Source organism: Oryzias melastigma, linkage group LG10 (genome assembly GCF_002922805.2).
Source record: "Oryzias melastigma strain HK-1 linkage group LG10, ASM292280v2, whole genome shotgun sequence".
Lineage (NCBI taxonomy): Eukaryota > Metazoa > Chordata > Actinopteri > Beloniformes > Adrianichthyidae > Oryzias > Oryzias melastigma.
Window position 1 is genome coordinate 5,513,497 of NC_050521.1, and position 16,526 is coordinate 5,530,022.

The 16,526-nt window shown below is 41.7% G+C and overlaps 1 protein-coding gene across 8 annotated transcripts in view; it reads left to right on the forward strand.

Annotated features, from left to right (window-relative positions):
* Window positions 1–16,526, forward strand: part of pcdh19 (protocadherin 19) — a 74,337-nt gene that overhangs the window by 37,019 nt on the left and 20,792 nt on the right. For 4 of the 8 annotated variants that reach the window (XM_024283512.2, XM_024283514.2, XM_024283508.2 and 1 more), the window contains exons 3-4: window positions 272–330; window positions 2,716–2,900. In XM_024283512.2, the coding sequence (XP_024139280.1) occupies window positions 272–330; window positions 2,716–2,900 (244 nt within the window). The remainder of the gene's footprint in view (window positions 1–271; window positions 331–2,715; window positions 2,901–16,526) is intronic. The other 4 variants (XM_024283513.2, XM_024283515.2, XM_024283509.2 and 1 more) reach the window with 1 other exon arrangement.

Genomic DNA, 16,526 nt, shown 5'->3' on the forward strand with positions numbered 1-16,526 from the left:
TGCAGCAGTCTCTTCAGCTCCCAGTCAGCCTCTCTGTGTGTGTGCTTTAAAAGAGAATAGGATTCAGCCCTTTGAAAGCCGAGGCTGCTCACCAGGGCTTTTGTGTAAAATAACATTTCTACTGAAAGCCAATTACTGCTAACATTATTTTGGTTGCTTCCATTATTAAATGTATCGTTCTTTGTTGCACCCCTCCCTCCCTCCCATTCCACCTCCCCCCCACTCCCAACCCACCTGTTCCTCCACCCCCCCATTCCATTCTCTCTTACAGACGGAGAATTATTCCATTGATTCCAGTTATGTGAACAGCAGAGCCCACCTCATTAAAAGGTATGTCTTTATTAGGAACTGCTACAAGCAGCTCATTACCATTGTTATCTGTAATTGTTTCATCTAATGAGTGCAGAGCCGCAGTTGCCGCAGTTTGCATGTGTACCTGCATGTTTTTCATTCAGAGGATAGGAGGAGATTTGGTGATAAAGATTGCTCTGCAATGCATTTGGTCGAACCGATGCTGAACTAATTACAAAAAATCTGCAAGATAAGACTTGTCATGATGTTGTTCACTCATTACAAGCAACCAATTGTTTTAAAATAAATGTTCAAAAGATCAGAAGTCATCATAAAAATTAAGGCTTCATTCACACTTCCCTCTGCAACGCACATGTAGGAGCCAGTGATACAATAATATGATCGCATTCATCATAATTGGGATTTTATTTTGAAAAATTGGTTATATTTTGGAAATTGACAGAATTTTTTCATGAGTTTTGCCGTTACTTCCTGGCAGGATTAATGCGGATCACTCACGCAAATAATAGACTAGACGCTGAAACAGTCGCTGGACTGTGTGAGCTGACCGCGGCGCTTTGCGTCTGATGTGAACTACACTATAGGTCAACAGGGCTGGCGAATGAAAGCGGCCTCTGTTTCACGCTACACTAAGTGTTTCTTTTATCGCATGTGTCAAAGTCAAGGCCCGGGGGCCGGATCCGGTAATTCTATCCGGCCCTCCAGATCATTTTATTTTACTGTTATTAACGGCCTGATGTTATCTTGCGCTTATTTCTAATTTGCATAAATTTGACAAAATATATTTTTACAGAGAGTCAAATTTTGAAAGTTATTTAAGGTTTAAATTGATTTATGCTGGATTAATATTCCTGCCTGTTTTTATTTACAGTAATGTTAAAAAGTTACATTTTTAAAGTTTTAAAAATGTAGTTTTAGTGTGTTCAAAAAATGTTTATCCTGTTCATCCGCGACCTAAGGTGTACTTTGGATTTTGGCCCCCTGTGCGATTGAGTTTGACACCACTTTGACATTTTACATCAAACCTCTTCCAACTGTAAGTGACAGACATGTGCTACTAAAATGTAGAATATGCACAATTAAGAACACGCGTTTAGCACGTTCTCAATGAACATAGCTTCAGATGTTGCCTTCAGGTCTGAAGAAGTGAAGGATTTTTCTTTTGTGTGCTTATCCGGCTCACCTGAAGGTGGATACCTGATAGGGCTGCAGGAATTCAGTGCCTTGGGTTATGAAGAGAGGGGGGGTCATTTAGTAATTCCCTCCAGCCACAGAGGTTTGTTTGTAATCCGCCTCTTAGTTTGCGGCTGCAGCTGAACAACATTCCAGCTTTTTTCTTTGTTTAAGGCTCCCTTTTTTTGGAAGCCCATTATGGTAATTCCCCCCTCCCAGCCGAAAAGATTCCTTGCATTAATGTAAACAAAAAGCATTCAAGTGTGGGCCTATATGGGATAATACAAAGAAATCCCCTGAGGAGCCAGGGGGCTGCGGTCGGTCTGGGACAGGTGCAATCACAGCGATAAGATCAGAGTGCCGGCGTAGCCTCCTCTGCAGTCCCGTCTCCCAGGCAGCGAATGCATGTCTGCAGATGAGGAATGCAGCTACCTTGTGCTGTCCTTCACTTCTTCTTCTTCCTCTACTTTGTTTGCACTCATTTGTTTACCATTATTTACTTCTCTCATCCCTCCATTCCAACCTGTGTGAATCCATCCAAGAAAGCATGTTTTCTCTCCTCCTGCCGCAGCAGATCATCCCTATTAAGTGTTGTTTGTAAAGACGAGTTTGTTCCAGTGGGATGGAAATCAAACGAAGGGAAATCACGCTGTTACTGTGCAGCTGTTGATTGTACCCACACACCCCACCCTCTTTATTGACTGTGAGCCCCGGCTAGACAGATGCTCAGTTTGTGTGCTTCCAGCTCTTCTTCAATCCATCTTCCTTCCAGGAATTCCTGATTACTGCGCTACATGTTTGATTGGTGTGAGTGAGTGGTTCCCCCTTTGTTCGTTGTGATGTCCTTGACGCCTGTGCATCCATCCAAAATGTCCCCGGCTGAAAAATCCCACAGCTTTTCTTTCAGAGGGCTCAAAAGTGTTTACCTAATCCAAGTAAGCTGTGGAAGGATTTATACTTCCTTGGCAACCTCTGGTTCCTACAAACAGATGCTGGAGAATGTCCTTGTTCCATTCGAAGGTGTAGCGCTTAAAGAATTAGAGCTATTTAAGTTGGTGTTAAATCCACGCAGGGTGGAAGAGATAAAGGGCAAAAAAAAAAAAAAAATCTTTAGGATGCAGAACATAAAGAGACAGCTTGTCACAAAGCATTAGAGGCATGGAGGTGAAGGACGGCGTGTCAGAGAAGGTGCTGTGATGGTTAATCAACATTTCCCTTTGCTTCCTCCTGGCCCCCATGCAGCACATCAACATTCAAAGACCTGGAGGGGAACAGTCTGAAGGACAGCGGCCACGAAGAGAGCGACCAAACCGACAGCGAGCACGACGTCCAAAGAGGACACTATGTTGACACGGCTGTCAATGACATGCTGAACATGACTGCCCCCCCTAATGTTTGCCAGCTGCCAGACCAAGGTAAGGAAACCTGTGTGTTTTTAGCCTGTTTGTGCTAAGAGGGCTCCCGCATCCTTTGAAGTGTTTGTTTTTTTCAGTTTCAAGATAAGAAATATGTTTTTATGCTAGCGGAACATCTTTTAAGATCCATTATGCCCATTGTAGATCTCAAATAGAATGACAGCACCTTTTTTGTCTTTGATGTCCTCCTTGTTCAACTAATGTGAGAGATATCTGACAGCTAAGGCTACTTTGATTCCGGCTTAGGTAACTTTATTGATGGCTAGAAGCCGTGTCGGCTCTTGAAGTCGGGCTGACTTCAGATGTGCTGGATGGCAGCAGTCGGCCCGGTGAAGGTAGAGCGGAGATCTGTATATCTCTGTTTGACCTCATCCATTATTCAGAGGGATCATTTAGCAGGGAATTAATGTTGATGTTTCATTCCTCAATCTCCTTGTGAAAAAAAAAAAAAAAAAGACAACCATCCGGCTGGCAGAAGTCAGTGATAAGGGTCACACTGATTCTTAGCCACTGCCAATCATGCTTGGGAGGAGAGTGTGTCAGGAAAAGGAACGTAGGAGAAAACTTTCTAGAGAGGACCAGGACTTTACTAGATGCACCTGAGGGGAAGTACTGCATGCACAGGTGTTCAGCTCAGTGGACTGAAACAATCAGCAAGTGAGGGAATCCCGTACTTGTTGGAATCATTGTCGTTAGCTTTGTGCTACAGAATACATATGAATAGGAGTGTATGGATTTATTTTAATTAGTTGAATTAGATCATAATTTGTGGTTGACGATCCAATTCATACTTGATGTTGGTTCACTTTGAACAATCCAAATAACTGACCTAAAAATGATCCAGGATATCTTTAGCCAAAAATTCAACTAAGAGATAAATACCTGGTACTGAACAGTGCAGGTCAAGTTTTCCAGATTCCTTGTATTTCTTACAAGGATAATCAAGTGTAAACTAAATATGTGTACAAACAAGAATTGATGGCAAATTCATTCATTCGTTCAGCTTACTGTTGCTTTTCCAGATAAAAATAATACAAATGTAACATCCTACGACTGTATAGTCACATGTTTTTGAACAACAAATTCTCATTCCCAAGTCGTCACATTTTCATACAAGGTTAAAGACCTTCCACATCAAAAATAAACTTGTTGGGTGTCCCCAACTTGTCACTTTTAGACATGCTGGCTGTTAAAATTAAATCAATGCCCCCAACCTCCGGGCCACGAACCAGAACCGGGACGTGGACCGCACTGCACTGAACCTGACCTCTTTGGGGGCTTGGTTCCCCCTTCTGTTCTCCTAACCTTAACTAAATGCGGAATGGTACCGGATGTGGATCAGTACCAGGCGTTGATCGGTACTAATACCGGTACCAATCCGCATACACGTCTGGTACCGATCCGCGTCGGCTACCAATTGACATTCAATACCAGACATGGATCAGTACCGGTACCAGACACAGATCAGTACCAATATCGGACCCGGATCTGTTCTGGGTATAGCTACGGACCAGTCTAGGGTCAGGGTACTAGCCGGTTTCCACGGTTCGGTCCAAAATGACCTGATTTAATTGGAACTGCCAGCACATCAAAAAAAATGATGAGTTAGAGACACATGAAACGTTATTTTTAACACGGAGGGGTCAATATGTGACGACTTTGGAATGAGAATGTGTCGCTTAACATTCACTGTTTCCACACGGATTGTAATGATGAATTGATCATTTTTTTGCTGTCATCACGTGTGTTATTCATTGTGATGGTACTTGGTTGTTTATGCGTTAAAATTAAATACCGTGCCTCAATCCAAATGGTATTTCCATTATCAATATAATCAATCACATTTTTTCTAAATGTATGTTATACTGTTAGAGGTTGATTTGATTAACAACTTGCCTCAGACAGATCGATCTGATTGGATCGTAGGAATATAAATTGATTTAATCAATTCATCTTTACACCCCATACACAGGTAACACATTAAACAACACACACACAATGTCACCATCTCTTTGCTCCAGGCTTGATTTTTAATCGTTTTGGCAGCTCCTGCCAAATTTAGGTTTTTTCTTTCACATCTACAGAATTTGCCCCCTCCACCCCTCCAATCCTCCAAACGGTGCCCTAGAAAAACTGCCGGCTTCCTCACTTCTCATGCTTTTAGAGCTGGTATGGGGCAACATTTTAATGAGCCAGATATAACAGAAAGAAAATCCTACTTTATAAAAATGCATAAAGAATGAAGATCAGGAGATTTATTTAAATTATTCAGCTGTCTATTTTTATCAGCGGGCTGTGAAGTGAGTGGGCGGGGCTAAAAAAGCAGTGATAGATAGTCGTGGAGTTGTGTTTAAAGGCCCATTCCAATGAAAGTGGTGTTTTTGGTGTTTTTTAACGTGTTCTTGTGACATTTTTGTTATGATGGAAAGGAAAATTAAGCTCAAAATTAATTAAATTGCTGTGAATTGCTAAGAGACAAAAAAAACACTGTTTGGAAAAGCCTGTAGTGGTGACATAAGTGCTACAGTCGGCAGGCAACAAGCTTAGAATCATAGTATGTATTTTACATTCGTCGGAGACCAAGTTCTTCGAAATGCTTTGCCGAACACCTGCTCCTTTTTTTTAAGACTCAGCCGAGAGATGGAGATCGAGGTGTGGAGGGTCAGGAAAAATGGTGACCATTAAAATCAACTTGTCCCTGGCGTTCCCCCAGAGGCGTCAGACTATAATGAACAATGAAAAGTGAATTGGCTGTCCATTGGTTGCCAGCTGTAATTACTTCACAAAAATTCCTATGCCTCTAAAAAATGCATGCTGACAGGTCTTCTGCTAGTGGGATCTCATTATTGGAGACAATTAGGGATGATGTACATGAAGAATATTACAAGTGGAGAGCTCTCTGAGGCAGTGCGTTTTTCATTAACACCACCAATGATTGTATCTGTTTCAGCAAAATGGATGCATGCTTCCTGAATGGGTAATGCAGCTCGACACTGCTGGTAAACAGAACAAGAGGCTGTTTGGCAGTGCTGTCCATTCTTTTGACCGGAACAAAACTGATGATAACACAGTGTCTGTTTGGAATTACAATGTGTGTGCTTCTTATTGGCTTTTCCTCTCTGTCTTTTTCATGGCAACCTGCTGCAGACTCACCTTTTGCCCAGCAATTTTCTTCAGTAAAGACTTGACAAAATGGCCTCTCTGGAATCCTTTTCCCATTGTTTGGAAAGTCAGTCGGCTGCAGAGGTCGCACTGGAGAAGCCATTTGTGGCTCTTAAATGATTTGACCAAAGATCAAGAGTGAAATTGTGCCCTGTAACCATCCCAACTGGTTAATTACGTTGTAAATGGCCCAAATGGATGGGCTGATGGACATATGATGTATATGTGTCTTATGTCATGACAGTATGACATAAGTGGTGCTTTTTTTTGTCTTTTCTTTTTTGGCTTAATGCAATCTTGCAACAAAGGTAGAATGCATAGTACTACGTACACAGCGGGCTTGAACGCGCTGAACATGGTGTTCACACAGGTCTGTCACTACCCAGTACTAGTGAGTGTACTCACAGCTAGAAGAGGCTTGGTGCAAAATGTCAAAGCAATGCAAATCTGGTGAATCCTACTCCCGGCTTTCTCTTTCACAGTTCGATTCTGATATATGAAAGACGATGTAAAGTTCTTCAATTTCCCTGTAGTTGTGAAATTTTTACTTCCATCCCGCCCAGAAAAAATTAGGCAGATTTTATGTCCGCAAGGGCATTCCCCAAGTTTGTTTCATCAAAGTTATTTCACATAAAAGGCATTAAATGTTTATACATAAACAATATGTGTAAAGATAAGGAATAAGGTTTCCCTACAGTAGCGAGCCATAAACGGGCAAGTTTACATAGACTTTTCATTGGAAGCAATCCCTGGAACACACATTTCCTGTGCTTTTCTTTTGTCTAAAATCAACAAAAAAATGGACACCGTTCTAAAGAGTGGATGGAGAATTTCATAAAACAAAAAGGCATGTTAACACCCCGCTGCTCACCTGTCTGTGGGGAGGAACTCTGCTGTTGCTGCGCCTGTCCTGCCAGCTAAAGCAGAAAACAAGTTAAAAGACTTGCAATTGCCAAAGGACAACAGCAACATTTAAGCTGCGGGTAGAAATGCCTCAGTTTTGTGCAATTCCTTTTTTTTTATTGTTCCACTTTCTTGTGTTGGGAAGTGGCGAGATCAAAAGGAGGCTGGGAGGAAGGGAGGGTTGAACTCCAGCTTTTATGGCACAAATGTTTACCATTCCCAGTGCCATGTAAAGATTGTGTTTGCCCAATAGACAAGTCGTTACCTTTACACAAAGACCCTGCCGTATTGTTGACTTTCATGTGGTAAAGCTGTGTGTGTGACAACATTCAGCCGCTAACTATCCCAGCTCCACATCAGAGCCAACATTTTTTTTTCTTTCTGAAGCAATTTAAAGTTTGATATTTGGTTTCTGTCCACGGGTTATACTTCTTTCCCTAGTGATCTTGTTTCCTCAGCACTCTTCATTATTCTTCCACCAACGGTAACTTGGAGCGAAGAGCTTGGGAAGAGATTTTCAAGTTCTATCTGAGTGGATAAACTCTTTGTTGAATCCCTGCCAAGAATCTAAAGAGGTGTGTGCTCCGTTTGAAAACCTGACCTTAAACATCTTCGCCCAGTGGATTAGATTAGGGGAGTATCTGAAGAACAAATTACATCAAATCTCTTAAAATCTATAAAGGAGGCGATATCTTTAGCATGTAATGGCTTCTTCATATCTGCCAATAGAATAAAAATGGATACTATCGCTGTCGCCTTTATGAAGGAGCTACACAAAGTGAATTCACTTTTATCTTTACAGGCATGTCTGTGAAGTTAGAGGGATTTGGTTGAAATGTGTGACATTCCAGCTTTGGTTCTTCTGCACCCTCAGTGTCAGAGGACAAGTAAAGGAGCAGCCTCCAAGGGGGGCTGGTGACAAAGACCTTAATCTATTTCTTTTTTTTTTTTTCTTTGATTGTCATAGCTCAGGCGGTAATTCCTCTCTGAGATGGATGAGCCATGGTTTTCGAGGATTAAGATTCTTGCATTGTTAATGGATCCCTGCGAGAGGGTGTGGTGGGGGGAGGAGGGGGGCGTTGTGTCATTTTTATGGCATACGATTTATAGCTTGTTTGTTGTGCGCTTGTGGTCTTTCAATTGTTTCCTGGTCACTATAGTCTCGTTTCCGCTGAGCGATCTAGACCAGACTGGACAGGGCTGGACTGGACTTTTGAGCGTTTCCATTACAATATGGACCTGTTAAGCAGGCCCGACTGGTACCATTTCTGGCCCCCCGTTGGACATAGGTCCATAGAATAATGGAATGGACCCATTAGGGCAGGGCTTCTGTCGTCAGGTTTTACGACAAGAGCAAACGTCTGACCAGCGCTTTCCTCAAGATCCAAACCGAAAGTTTCTCGTCTTTTCTGGTGTATTCTTCTTCGCCCCCTGCCAAGAATAATAAATTCTTTACATATAGTATTCCCCCTTATTTGCGGGAGTTGGGGATGAGAGACATGAGAAATCTATGAATACGGAGACACCACCTTCCTGTTTCGGTCTCACCCGACCCCCACGGGGGAAGAATGTCTGTTACCAATTCATACTCATCAAAAACACGTCAGAACATGCTTTGTAAACATTTATTGAAGAACATTTAACTATTGCTTAACATAAAGAGTTTTTTTTCTTTTTAATTCAGACTGTTCCACAGCGTAGAGGCCGGCTTCATCCATAACAAACACCTTCTCCGGAATATAATTATCTCTGCAGTTATCTTTTTAATTTTCCGTTCGATTCAGAGTCAACAGTGTAGTCGCACCAGTTTACAGCGTCGCCACATCATCGGTCTACACCTCATGCACTTTGATGATGCAATGCTCAATAGAACCGCTCACTTGAATTGCCCGGACCATTCTAAAGCAGCCATGAGTGGACTGGTCTTGTCCGGACCGCTCAGTGGAAACGAGACATATGAAATCCCTCATCAAATGAAATCCCTCCTTTTTTCCTTTATTTTTTGGCTCAGAAAGATCTGGGATTGCTCAATTAGCCTGAGCGGGGAGCAGTCCTCTTTTATTTCTGACATGTTCCGTGGCCTCCACCTCTGGAGAATATCTCTCATCTATCTGTTAGCTCCCTGTGGGTGTGTGCCTGAAGCAGGAGCACAGGAATGGAAGCCCCCACCGCGGACTGCAAATTCCTCCATATTCCCTTCTTCCATCAACAGATCCACAGGGTTTCACTGCTCCTAATTGATATAACCCCCCCCCCCACACACACACACACACACAGACCTTTTTTTTTTTCTTCCATACGTCTTGTGTTTCGTTCCTCCATGCAAACAACCCACATCTCCCAACTTTTTGCCAGTCGAGCACTCCCCTTCTCCTTGTTGAATTAAAGAAAGCGTAAAGGCATCTTTGCATGTTTCTTGCCCTAAATTCACAGCAGGAACATTTCTAGTTTGCAGTTCTCTGATCTACTGAGGAAAATGCTGACAGGTGTCAGAATCAGGAACAGAAGCAGGGCTGTGCTGACAACACGGGAGGAGGAGAGTAGGCTGCGCGTGAGGGAAGACAGAGATTGAGAGATGAGCCCAGAGTAAGCAGTCTTAGCGAAGAGAAAATAAAAAGAGGACAAGAAGAAACAATTTCTCTGACAGGTAGAAGATTTTTCTTTTTTTTCTCTCACTCCAAAGTGGCTGTGAATTTGCCAGAGGAAGTGACTGATTCTCAAACATCACTTGATTGAATTAAGCTTCAAAACTGCTGTGATTTCGGCTGGTAACAACAAGTGTTGCACTGTGATGCTTTGTGATTAGCTCCACTTTTATCTCCATACCAGGATCATCCATTTTGATTTTGATTTGCCTAATTTAATAGGGAATCAGCAGAGGTAAAATGGCTGACAGTGACAAAGAGCTGAACACAGGCCGCGCTCAGAAATCGCCTGCTCGAAGGTGAAGTGGTAATGAACAACTGCGATGTCGAGTTTTGCCTCCAAGATGTCGAGAAAAAAAAAAAGAAAAAGAAAATGTCATTTCAAGGTGTATTATGCAGCCTCATCTTTTCTTGTTGTGCTCATCACAGAATGACTTTGTTGCACTCTGAGCTGTCGGCTTCTGTTATATTGAAATTGTGCGTAATATGATAAAACAGAGCTGACTGATATTGATTTTCACACCTTGTAAAAGTAAAAAAGGCTTGTATCACTTGGAGGAAAGATGGGATTTTCCACTTGTTTTTTTTCTTTCCTGATCTACCTTTTCCATCTCAACAAAAAATGCAAACTCCTTCTTAAAATTTAAGATTTTGAAAAAAAGATTTAAAGTCCATCTTTTGATCTATTGTAAATACGTTCCCAATTATTAGGCAAAATAAAACACCTCCTTGGACATAGTTTCTGCAGAGAATTGGGAGTTCATTTGAATTTTGCCTATGAGGTGTTGGCGCAAAGAAAGCCTGCCCCTACTCACCAACATCCATGTGTTTGCACTCTCTCCCAGTAGCTTACAGCCCCTCACGACCCCTACTTAAAGGGTCCACATCAGGATTTTCTTAAGTCTTTCAGAGTAAACTATATCCACATATATGATCACATATTACCTTTGAAACACTAAAAAATACATTATTTATGAAATAGTTATTTTTCATTATTTTTTTCCTACCTGGAAGTAAAACGAATTGATTCCCGAGGCTCCCCATGCCGCTGCATGTGGCCGCCGCCCATTTCATGACATCATCCTTTTTTATTTTTTAGAGATGGATGTACATACTATATATCTGCCTTTAGTAGTCCCGCCCATTGCTACACTGGTTCACAACCCAAATACACTCGGCATCTGCACGGCTGTGCCCAATCAGGGGTGTGCCATGGAGAAATTGGGTGTCGGTGTTAGACTGGGGGCGATGCTGACAGAGCAGACTCTTCCTGAAAGGGGCTGCTCTCAATCTGTGACATCAGCACGTGATAACCCGCCCGTTTTCAAGGGGATAGGAGGGTCTGCTGCAGGGAGTGTGCGGTTTGGAGAGGATAACTCAGAAATGCGTGGACGGACCAAAAAACAGCTTTGAGGGTCTTTATAGTGAGGAATGAACAGTATAATACACTTAAAATGTCAAAAAGTTTATTTTTATTTTTATAGTATGGCTCCTTTAACATTAACAGTGCAACAAAAATGGCGATTAATGTTGGAGCTGTCCAGCTGTATAGCTCGGACGAGAAAAGCAAAGACATACATGGATCTAGTCGTTTATAAGCGGACCCATTGTAGTCTGCCGATTGTAGCGTCTACGTCACAACTACAAGCTTTTTCAAGCAGCCTTTTTAATCTACTCCTGATTCACGACATCAATAAATAAATTCTCAGAAATACCTTTTTCATCTTAATCTTCTTGTATGTCTTCCATCATCAAAAAAATTCCCCAAGAACATGTTAAAGACACAGAAAATACTATTGTCCTCGGAGTGAGATCCTCTACTTTGACTGGAAGCCCCAACAAAGACTCATTCAGAACTCGATAAAAAGGTCTTCATTTCCAGCGGAGACGGAAAACATAGTAATGATATAATGCCATAATAGTATCCCTTGAACCCTCACATATGCCAAAGCTCTCCTGAATATACTCAGTGTATTTAATCAGCTCAAGAGGGGACGGCTTATCTTTTTGCACTTGTCATGGATAGCGCATTGAACATATCAGAGAGAGAAATGGGAATAGTTCATTATTTTCCGGGGCTCACAATGAGTCTGGTGTATCTCATTGCAGGCCCTCCTCTGACAGCTCATTTTCCAGACAATCCTGGCATTCAGTTCACAACACAGCAGGGCGAGAGACAGACAGAGACTGAGAGGGAGAGAGCAAGAGGGAGGAAACACGGAGGCAGGCAGAAAATAGGGCTCCGGATCTCCATTGCTTATTCATGATGCTGTGGCATGCTAGGTGTGTTAATAATCTCTTCAGAAACCAAGCGAATCACAGTTGTTTGTTGAACACCTAGCCAATCTGGGCCCCAATCAGCAGCAGATGGGAAAACAGGGGGATCAGGATGATCCGAGACAGAGGGAGGCAGATTAAGAACAGGTAATGTGCAGAAGTTGATGGGGGCCGAGTGTGTATTAAAGGGAGAGGAGAGGGTACCTGAATTTTAAATCAGTCTCAGCGAGTGTGTACAGGCGATGTGGAGTGTGCGCGTGCTCGAGTGTGGTTTACAAGAGCATGTTCACAGAGGTTAATCAAAAATGAAGTGAGCAAGAAAGAGACGGGGAGAGCGATAAAGACGAATCACGGGAGAGAAATACTGTGAGTTGGGGAGGAGGGTGAAATTCAAGAGGTAGAGCTATAGCTTTGTCTCCAGCCTGCTCCTCTTTTGTGGCTCTGATTGATTCCGCTCGTTGTCTGAGGAACTGAGACAGCGACCATTTTTCTAACCGCACCATTGTCTTTTTAATTCTTTGAGATAGCAGCTTGAACACCCCCTGATTTTCCTGTGCAGCACAAAGCACCGTGTCGAGGAAAAGCTGAGGGCTGCCGAAGCATTAGTTCACATGTTGTCCATTTGTCACTTACAGATCAAGAACTTTAACTCACATTCCACACGAATCCTTGAACAGACTTCATATCTGGATCATGTGAAACTTAACAACAGGTTTAAAGACCCACAGCACACACATTTGCTGGTTGAACTGCTGCATCGATGCAGAAAACGCAGCTGCAGGATTGAATCTGTTCCACCAGTGTGCAGCTGTTGGTTTTTTTGTGCGAGACAGCGGTCTGATGCAGGTGTTCTGCCATGGACAAGCTATTAACTTAACTAGTTTAATAATCTAATCTTTATGAGCCTTAATGGTAGCACAATCAGAGGTGAGGGTGTCGCTCTTCATTTATGGCTGGGCCGTGAAGCAGAGAACCAAAGGAAACTCGTTTTTGTGTGACGGCTCAGATGGAGGTTACTTCTTATTTTGGTGCTGAATTTGTTTTGGAAATAAAAATACGGTGCTGTTCTGTGATAGTGAGGAAGAGGAGGTGTTAAGACTTGAGATCAATTGTGTTTAAAGACAGATAACACACTCGGGCAAGACGGTTTCCCTATTTGAAGCTACATTCAAGCAACCACTTACAGCTAAAAAAAAAAGTATATATGAACACATGCACAATTTGGCTTTTAAAAACTTTTTGGGTCTACGTACATTTTTTCAAGAAAAAAATTCAACTCATGTGACATCTGCTACACTCAGAAACATGCGTTCAAGCATCGACTTTTAAACATTTCCAAAGCTGAGTCCCTGATTGGTTGACGTGCTTTGCAATGGCCAAATTCCACTGCATTAGATTGTGTCTTTACATTGACATAACATTGAAACTCAACGCCTGCTGTGTAAATGTAGCATTATTCTATATGTAGGTTTTGGGCGTCGCTTTAAAAACTCTCACGTTCTTAAGTCTCCACGTTTGAAGACCTTTTGGACTCAAGGTTAAACTTTGATCTATCAGGGAGTTAGATTTGGTTGTGATATGTGGTTAAATGCCAAACGTTTGTAAATTGATCATGACAGAAAAGCTAATAATTGTGGTTTGTGCCCAGCTGGAATTCTATGACATCAAGTCTTTCATATATTGGAATAGAGCAATGAAAGAAAAAGCCTGGAGATTCATGAGAGTTGACTCGGTTCGACCTTCTGCACTGAGCTTCTTCCGACTGCAAGTAGTGGACATGCGCTAGAAACCATAGAAAAAGAAGAAGCCCCTCCTTGCTTGTCCAGTGTGAACACCATAGGGGAAACACGAGTTCAAGAAAGCGCGTTTTCAAGGTATGGTGACATCACAGTGCAGCCGAAAATCTTACAGATTTGTCAAGCCCTCATTTTTCACAACAGAAATGTATAAATTTTAGCATTTCTGCTAAACTAATCAGTCTCAACATAATCACTTTTTTGCATTAGAAGGTTGGTTGAGATCTGCAATTACGCAACATGCCATATTCATGATGAAAGATCTTCCTTTTTTTGGAGCTCCAGATGATAAGACGTGGGTTTGGAGAGACTGGAAGTATTACATTTAGGAGCAGACTTGAATACAGGAGTTAGCCAAGTCAAACTTAATGGGATTTAAAAAGTAAGACTTAAAAGTCTCACCGTGTAAAGAATTCATCAGCACGTCTCACTCATTTCTCCTCCGTGCCCTTCACTCTTCTGCAGCACAGTTTGGTTCAGCCTCTCTTGCCACTTGGCTTGTCCACAGAAATGTTCTGATAACTGATTATTACATGTTGCTGCTTGATAACATTGGCGACCAGGTGTAAACAGAAATAAAAGGTAATTTTGTATTGATTTTTATCCCGTTTCGAATGACGTCATTGAAGCCGTACTTTGGAAGCAATGAACACAAAGCTGTATAATTTCCAAAGGAGGCACACCCTGTCAAAGACTAGAGAGCATGTTTAATTAAGAGCCAGACTCAAAGCAAAGCAAGAAAGGCTTTCTGTGCTTTTTTTTTTTTTTGACAAAGTGTTTAACTGACTTGGTATAAAGACTTCTTGAAATAGAATCTATTAAAAGAAGGGCACAACCTGTCTCAGATAACATATCAATGTGGTGAAAAGTGATGTTTGACACAAAACTTTGAGGTTTGATGTGCTGGTAATAGTTGATTGGACCTGGACTAACTCTGAATGTTTTCATTGTAGGCGTTGAACGATTCATTTTAACGATGCGATTAATATTATAAATTATGGATGATGGTACGATTCATAGTCAGTATTCATTCTTTCAGTGTTTCCACACATTTGACTGTAAAGATGGCTCAGTCAGTTTTATGCTATAGTAAAATACACCTAAACGGCCTCAATACAAATGGTATTTTCCAGTATTGGTCATAATGGGCCAGAGCCTTTGCCGTCACTTCCTGATACGTCTACCACCATATTACCACCCATCAATATCGATTATAATTTTCAGAAACAATTCGATTCGATTCACAAGTGCCTGGATCAATTCGATTCCGATTTTTTTCTAGTCTTTCGATCCATTTTATTCAATTCGATTTTGAGTTTACACAGTTTTAAAATTGACACATTTGTTTGGAAATACATTAATAATCTACTGTATGTTTTGAATATATTTACAATAATATGTACAGTTCACATACGGTAAAATGTAAATAATGAGATTGTTAATAGAGTGCTACATGGTTCCTCAAAAGGAGAATCTCTAACAAAAATGTTCAGATCATTTACATTGTAAACATTGTTCTGCTCCTCCTGGAGGGCGTTTCAGTTTGACCACTAGGTGGCGATTACGCTATAGCATTACACCTTTTTCCAGAAGAAGAAGAAAGTATGACCAATAAACTGTGTTTTAGACAACAAATAGATACTTTAAAAACATTTCCTTAAAAGAGTTTGGAAAATTCACACCTGTGAGTTTATAAAGATGTTAATTTAGCAATGTTTGTTTTGGTCAACTGAGTGTTCACATTAGCTGTCCTATGGGAAATTCCATTAAAATTTTAGCATCAAGCTAGTAGACTTTAGGTTTATGTGCTAAATAGATTTATATTTTTAGGAATCAATTATTGATCTGTTAAGTTTAAATCAAATCAAATCGGTTAATCGATTGTATCAACCCAGCCCTAGAATTTACCAAAGCAAAAATGGTTATTCTGACAAATAAAATGAGACTATGGGACGTTAGCCCTTTTGCAACCCGCTGGTACTTCCTTTTTGGAACACGGGAGGGGAGGGGTTGCAATGTCCATTGATATTCATGTCGATGGTCAGAACTAGAGCGTGTGTGTGTGTGTGTGTGTATAGCAACAATTAGAAGCTAAAACCACCCTGCTTGAGGAAAGACAACACCTCAGATCTCCTGAGCCGTTCCTGATCCTCTCAAAGTTTTCCACTCCTTCACAAAAGAATGACTTACTGCAGCTTTGTTGATGAAATGCTATAACTGTGGACTGATACCATGAGGAGTAAACAACTTGATGAGGACACACTATACATATAGACTTGCTCAAAGGACTTGCGGCTGGAGGTGGTCCGACGGTCGCAGAGTGACTGCCAAAGCGGGGCTTGTATTACAGAGATCCTGGGATATCAGACACCAGGCAGCCTGCGCTCCCTCCAGGCAGGCCAGACTCTGGCAGCTGGCCTGCAGCCCAGAAAGCTACAAGCAGCTCCATTACCTGTAGCACTGACGCCTATTTAGAAGCCCTCATGGTGGAACTATAGGTGCACTGCGGGAATTAAATAGGCTTCAGATTTTAGGAAGTGTACAAATAGGGTGTAGTTACAGCAGCTTTTCTGCACCTGCTGCAGACACAAACAGAATTCGCGAGCACACGAACCGTCGCTGAATGATGAGTGATTTTCTAGGCATTATGGGTCTCGGCACTGGCTGTTTGTTTTATCTGCTTCATGTCTGTGAACGGAGAGATTAAAAATAAACTCTGCTTTGTTTAAGAAGGGAAAGAATCAGCTGTCTTCCGATGAGTGCATTGTAGCCCTCAGTATTCCATTCAGAATACAAAGAGACATTTATCACTGCAGCTGTAGTAAAGGAGGGGGGGGGGGGGG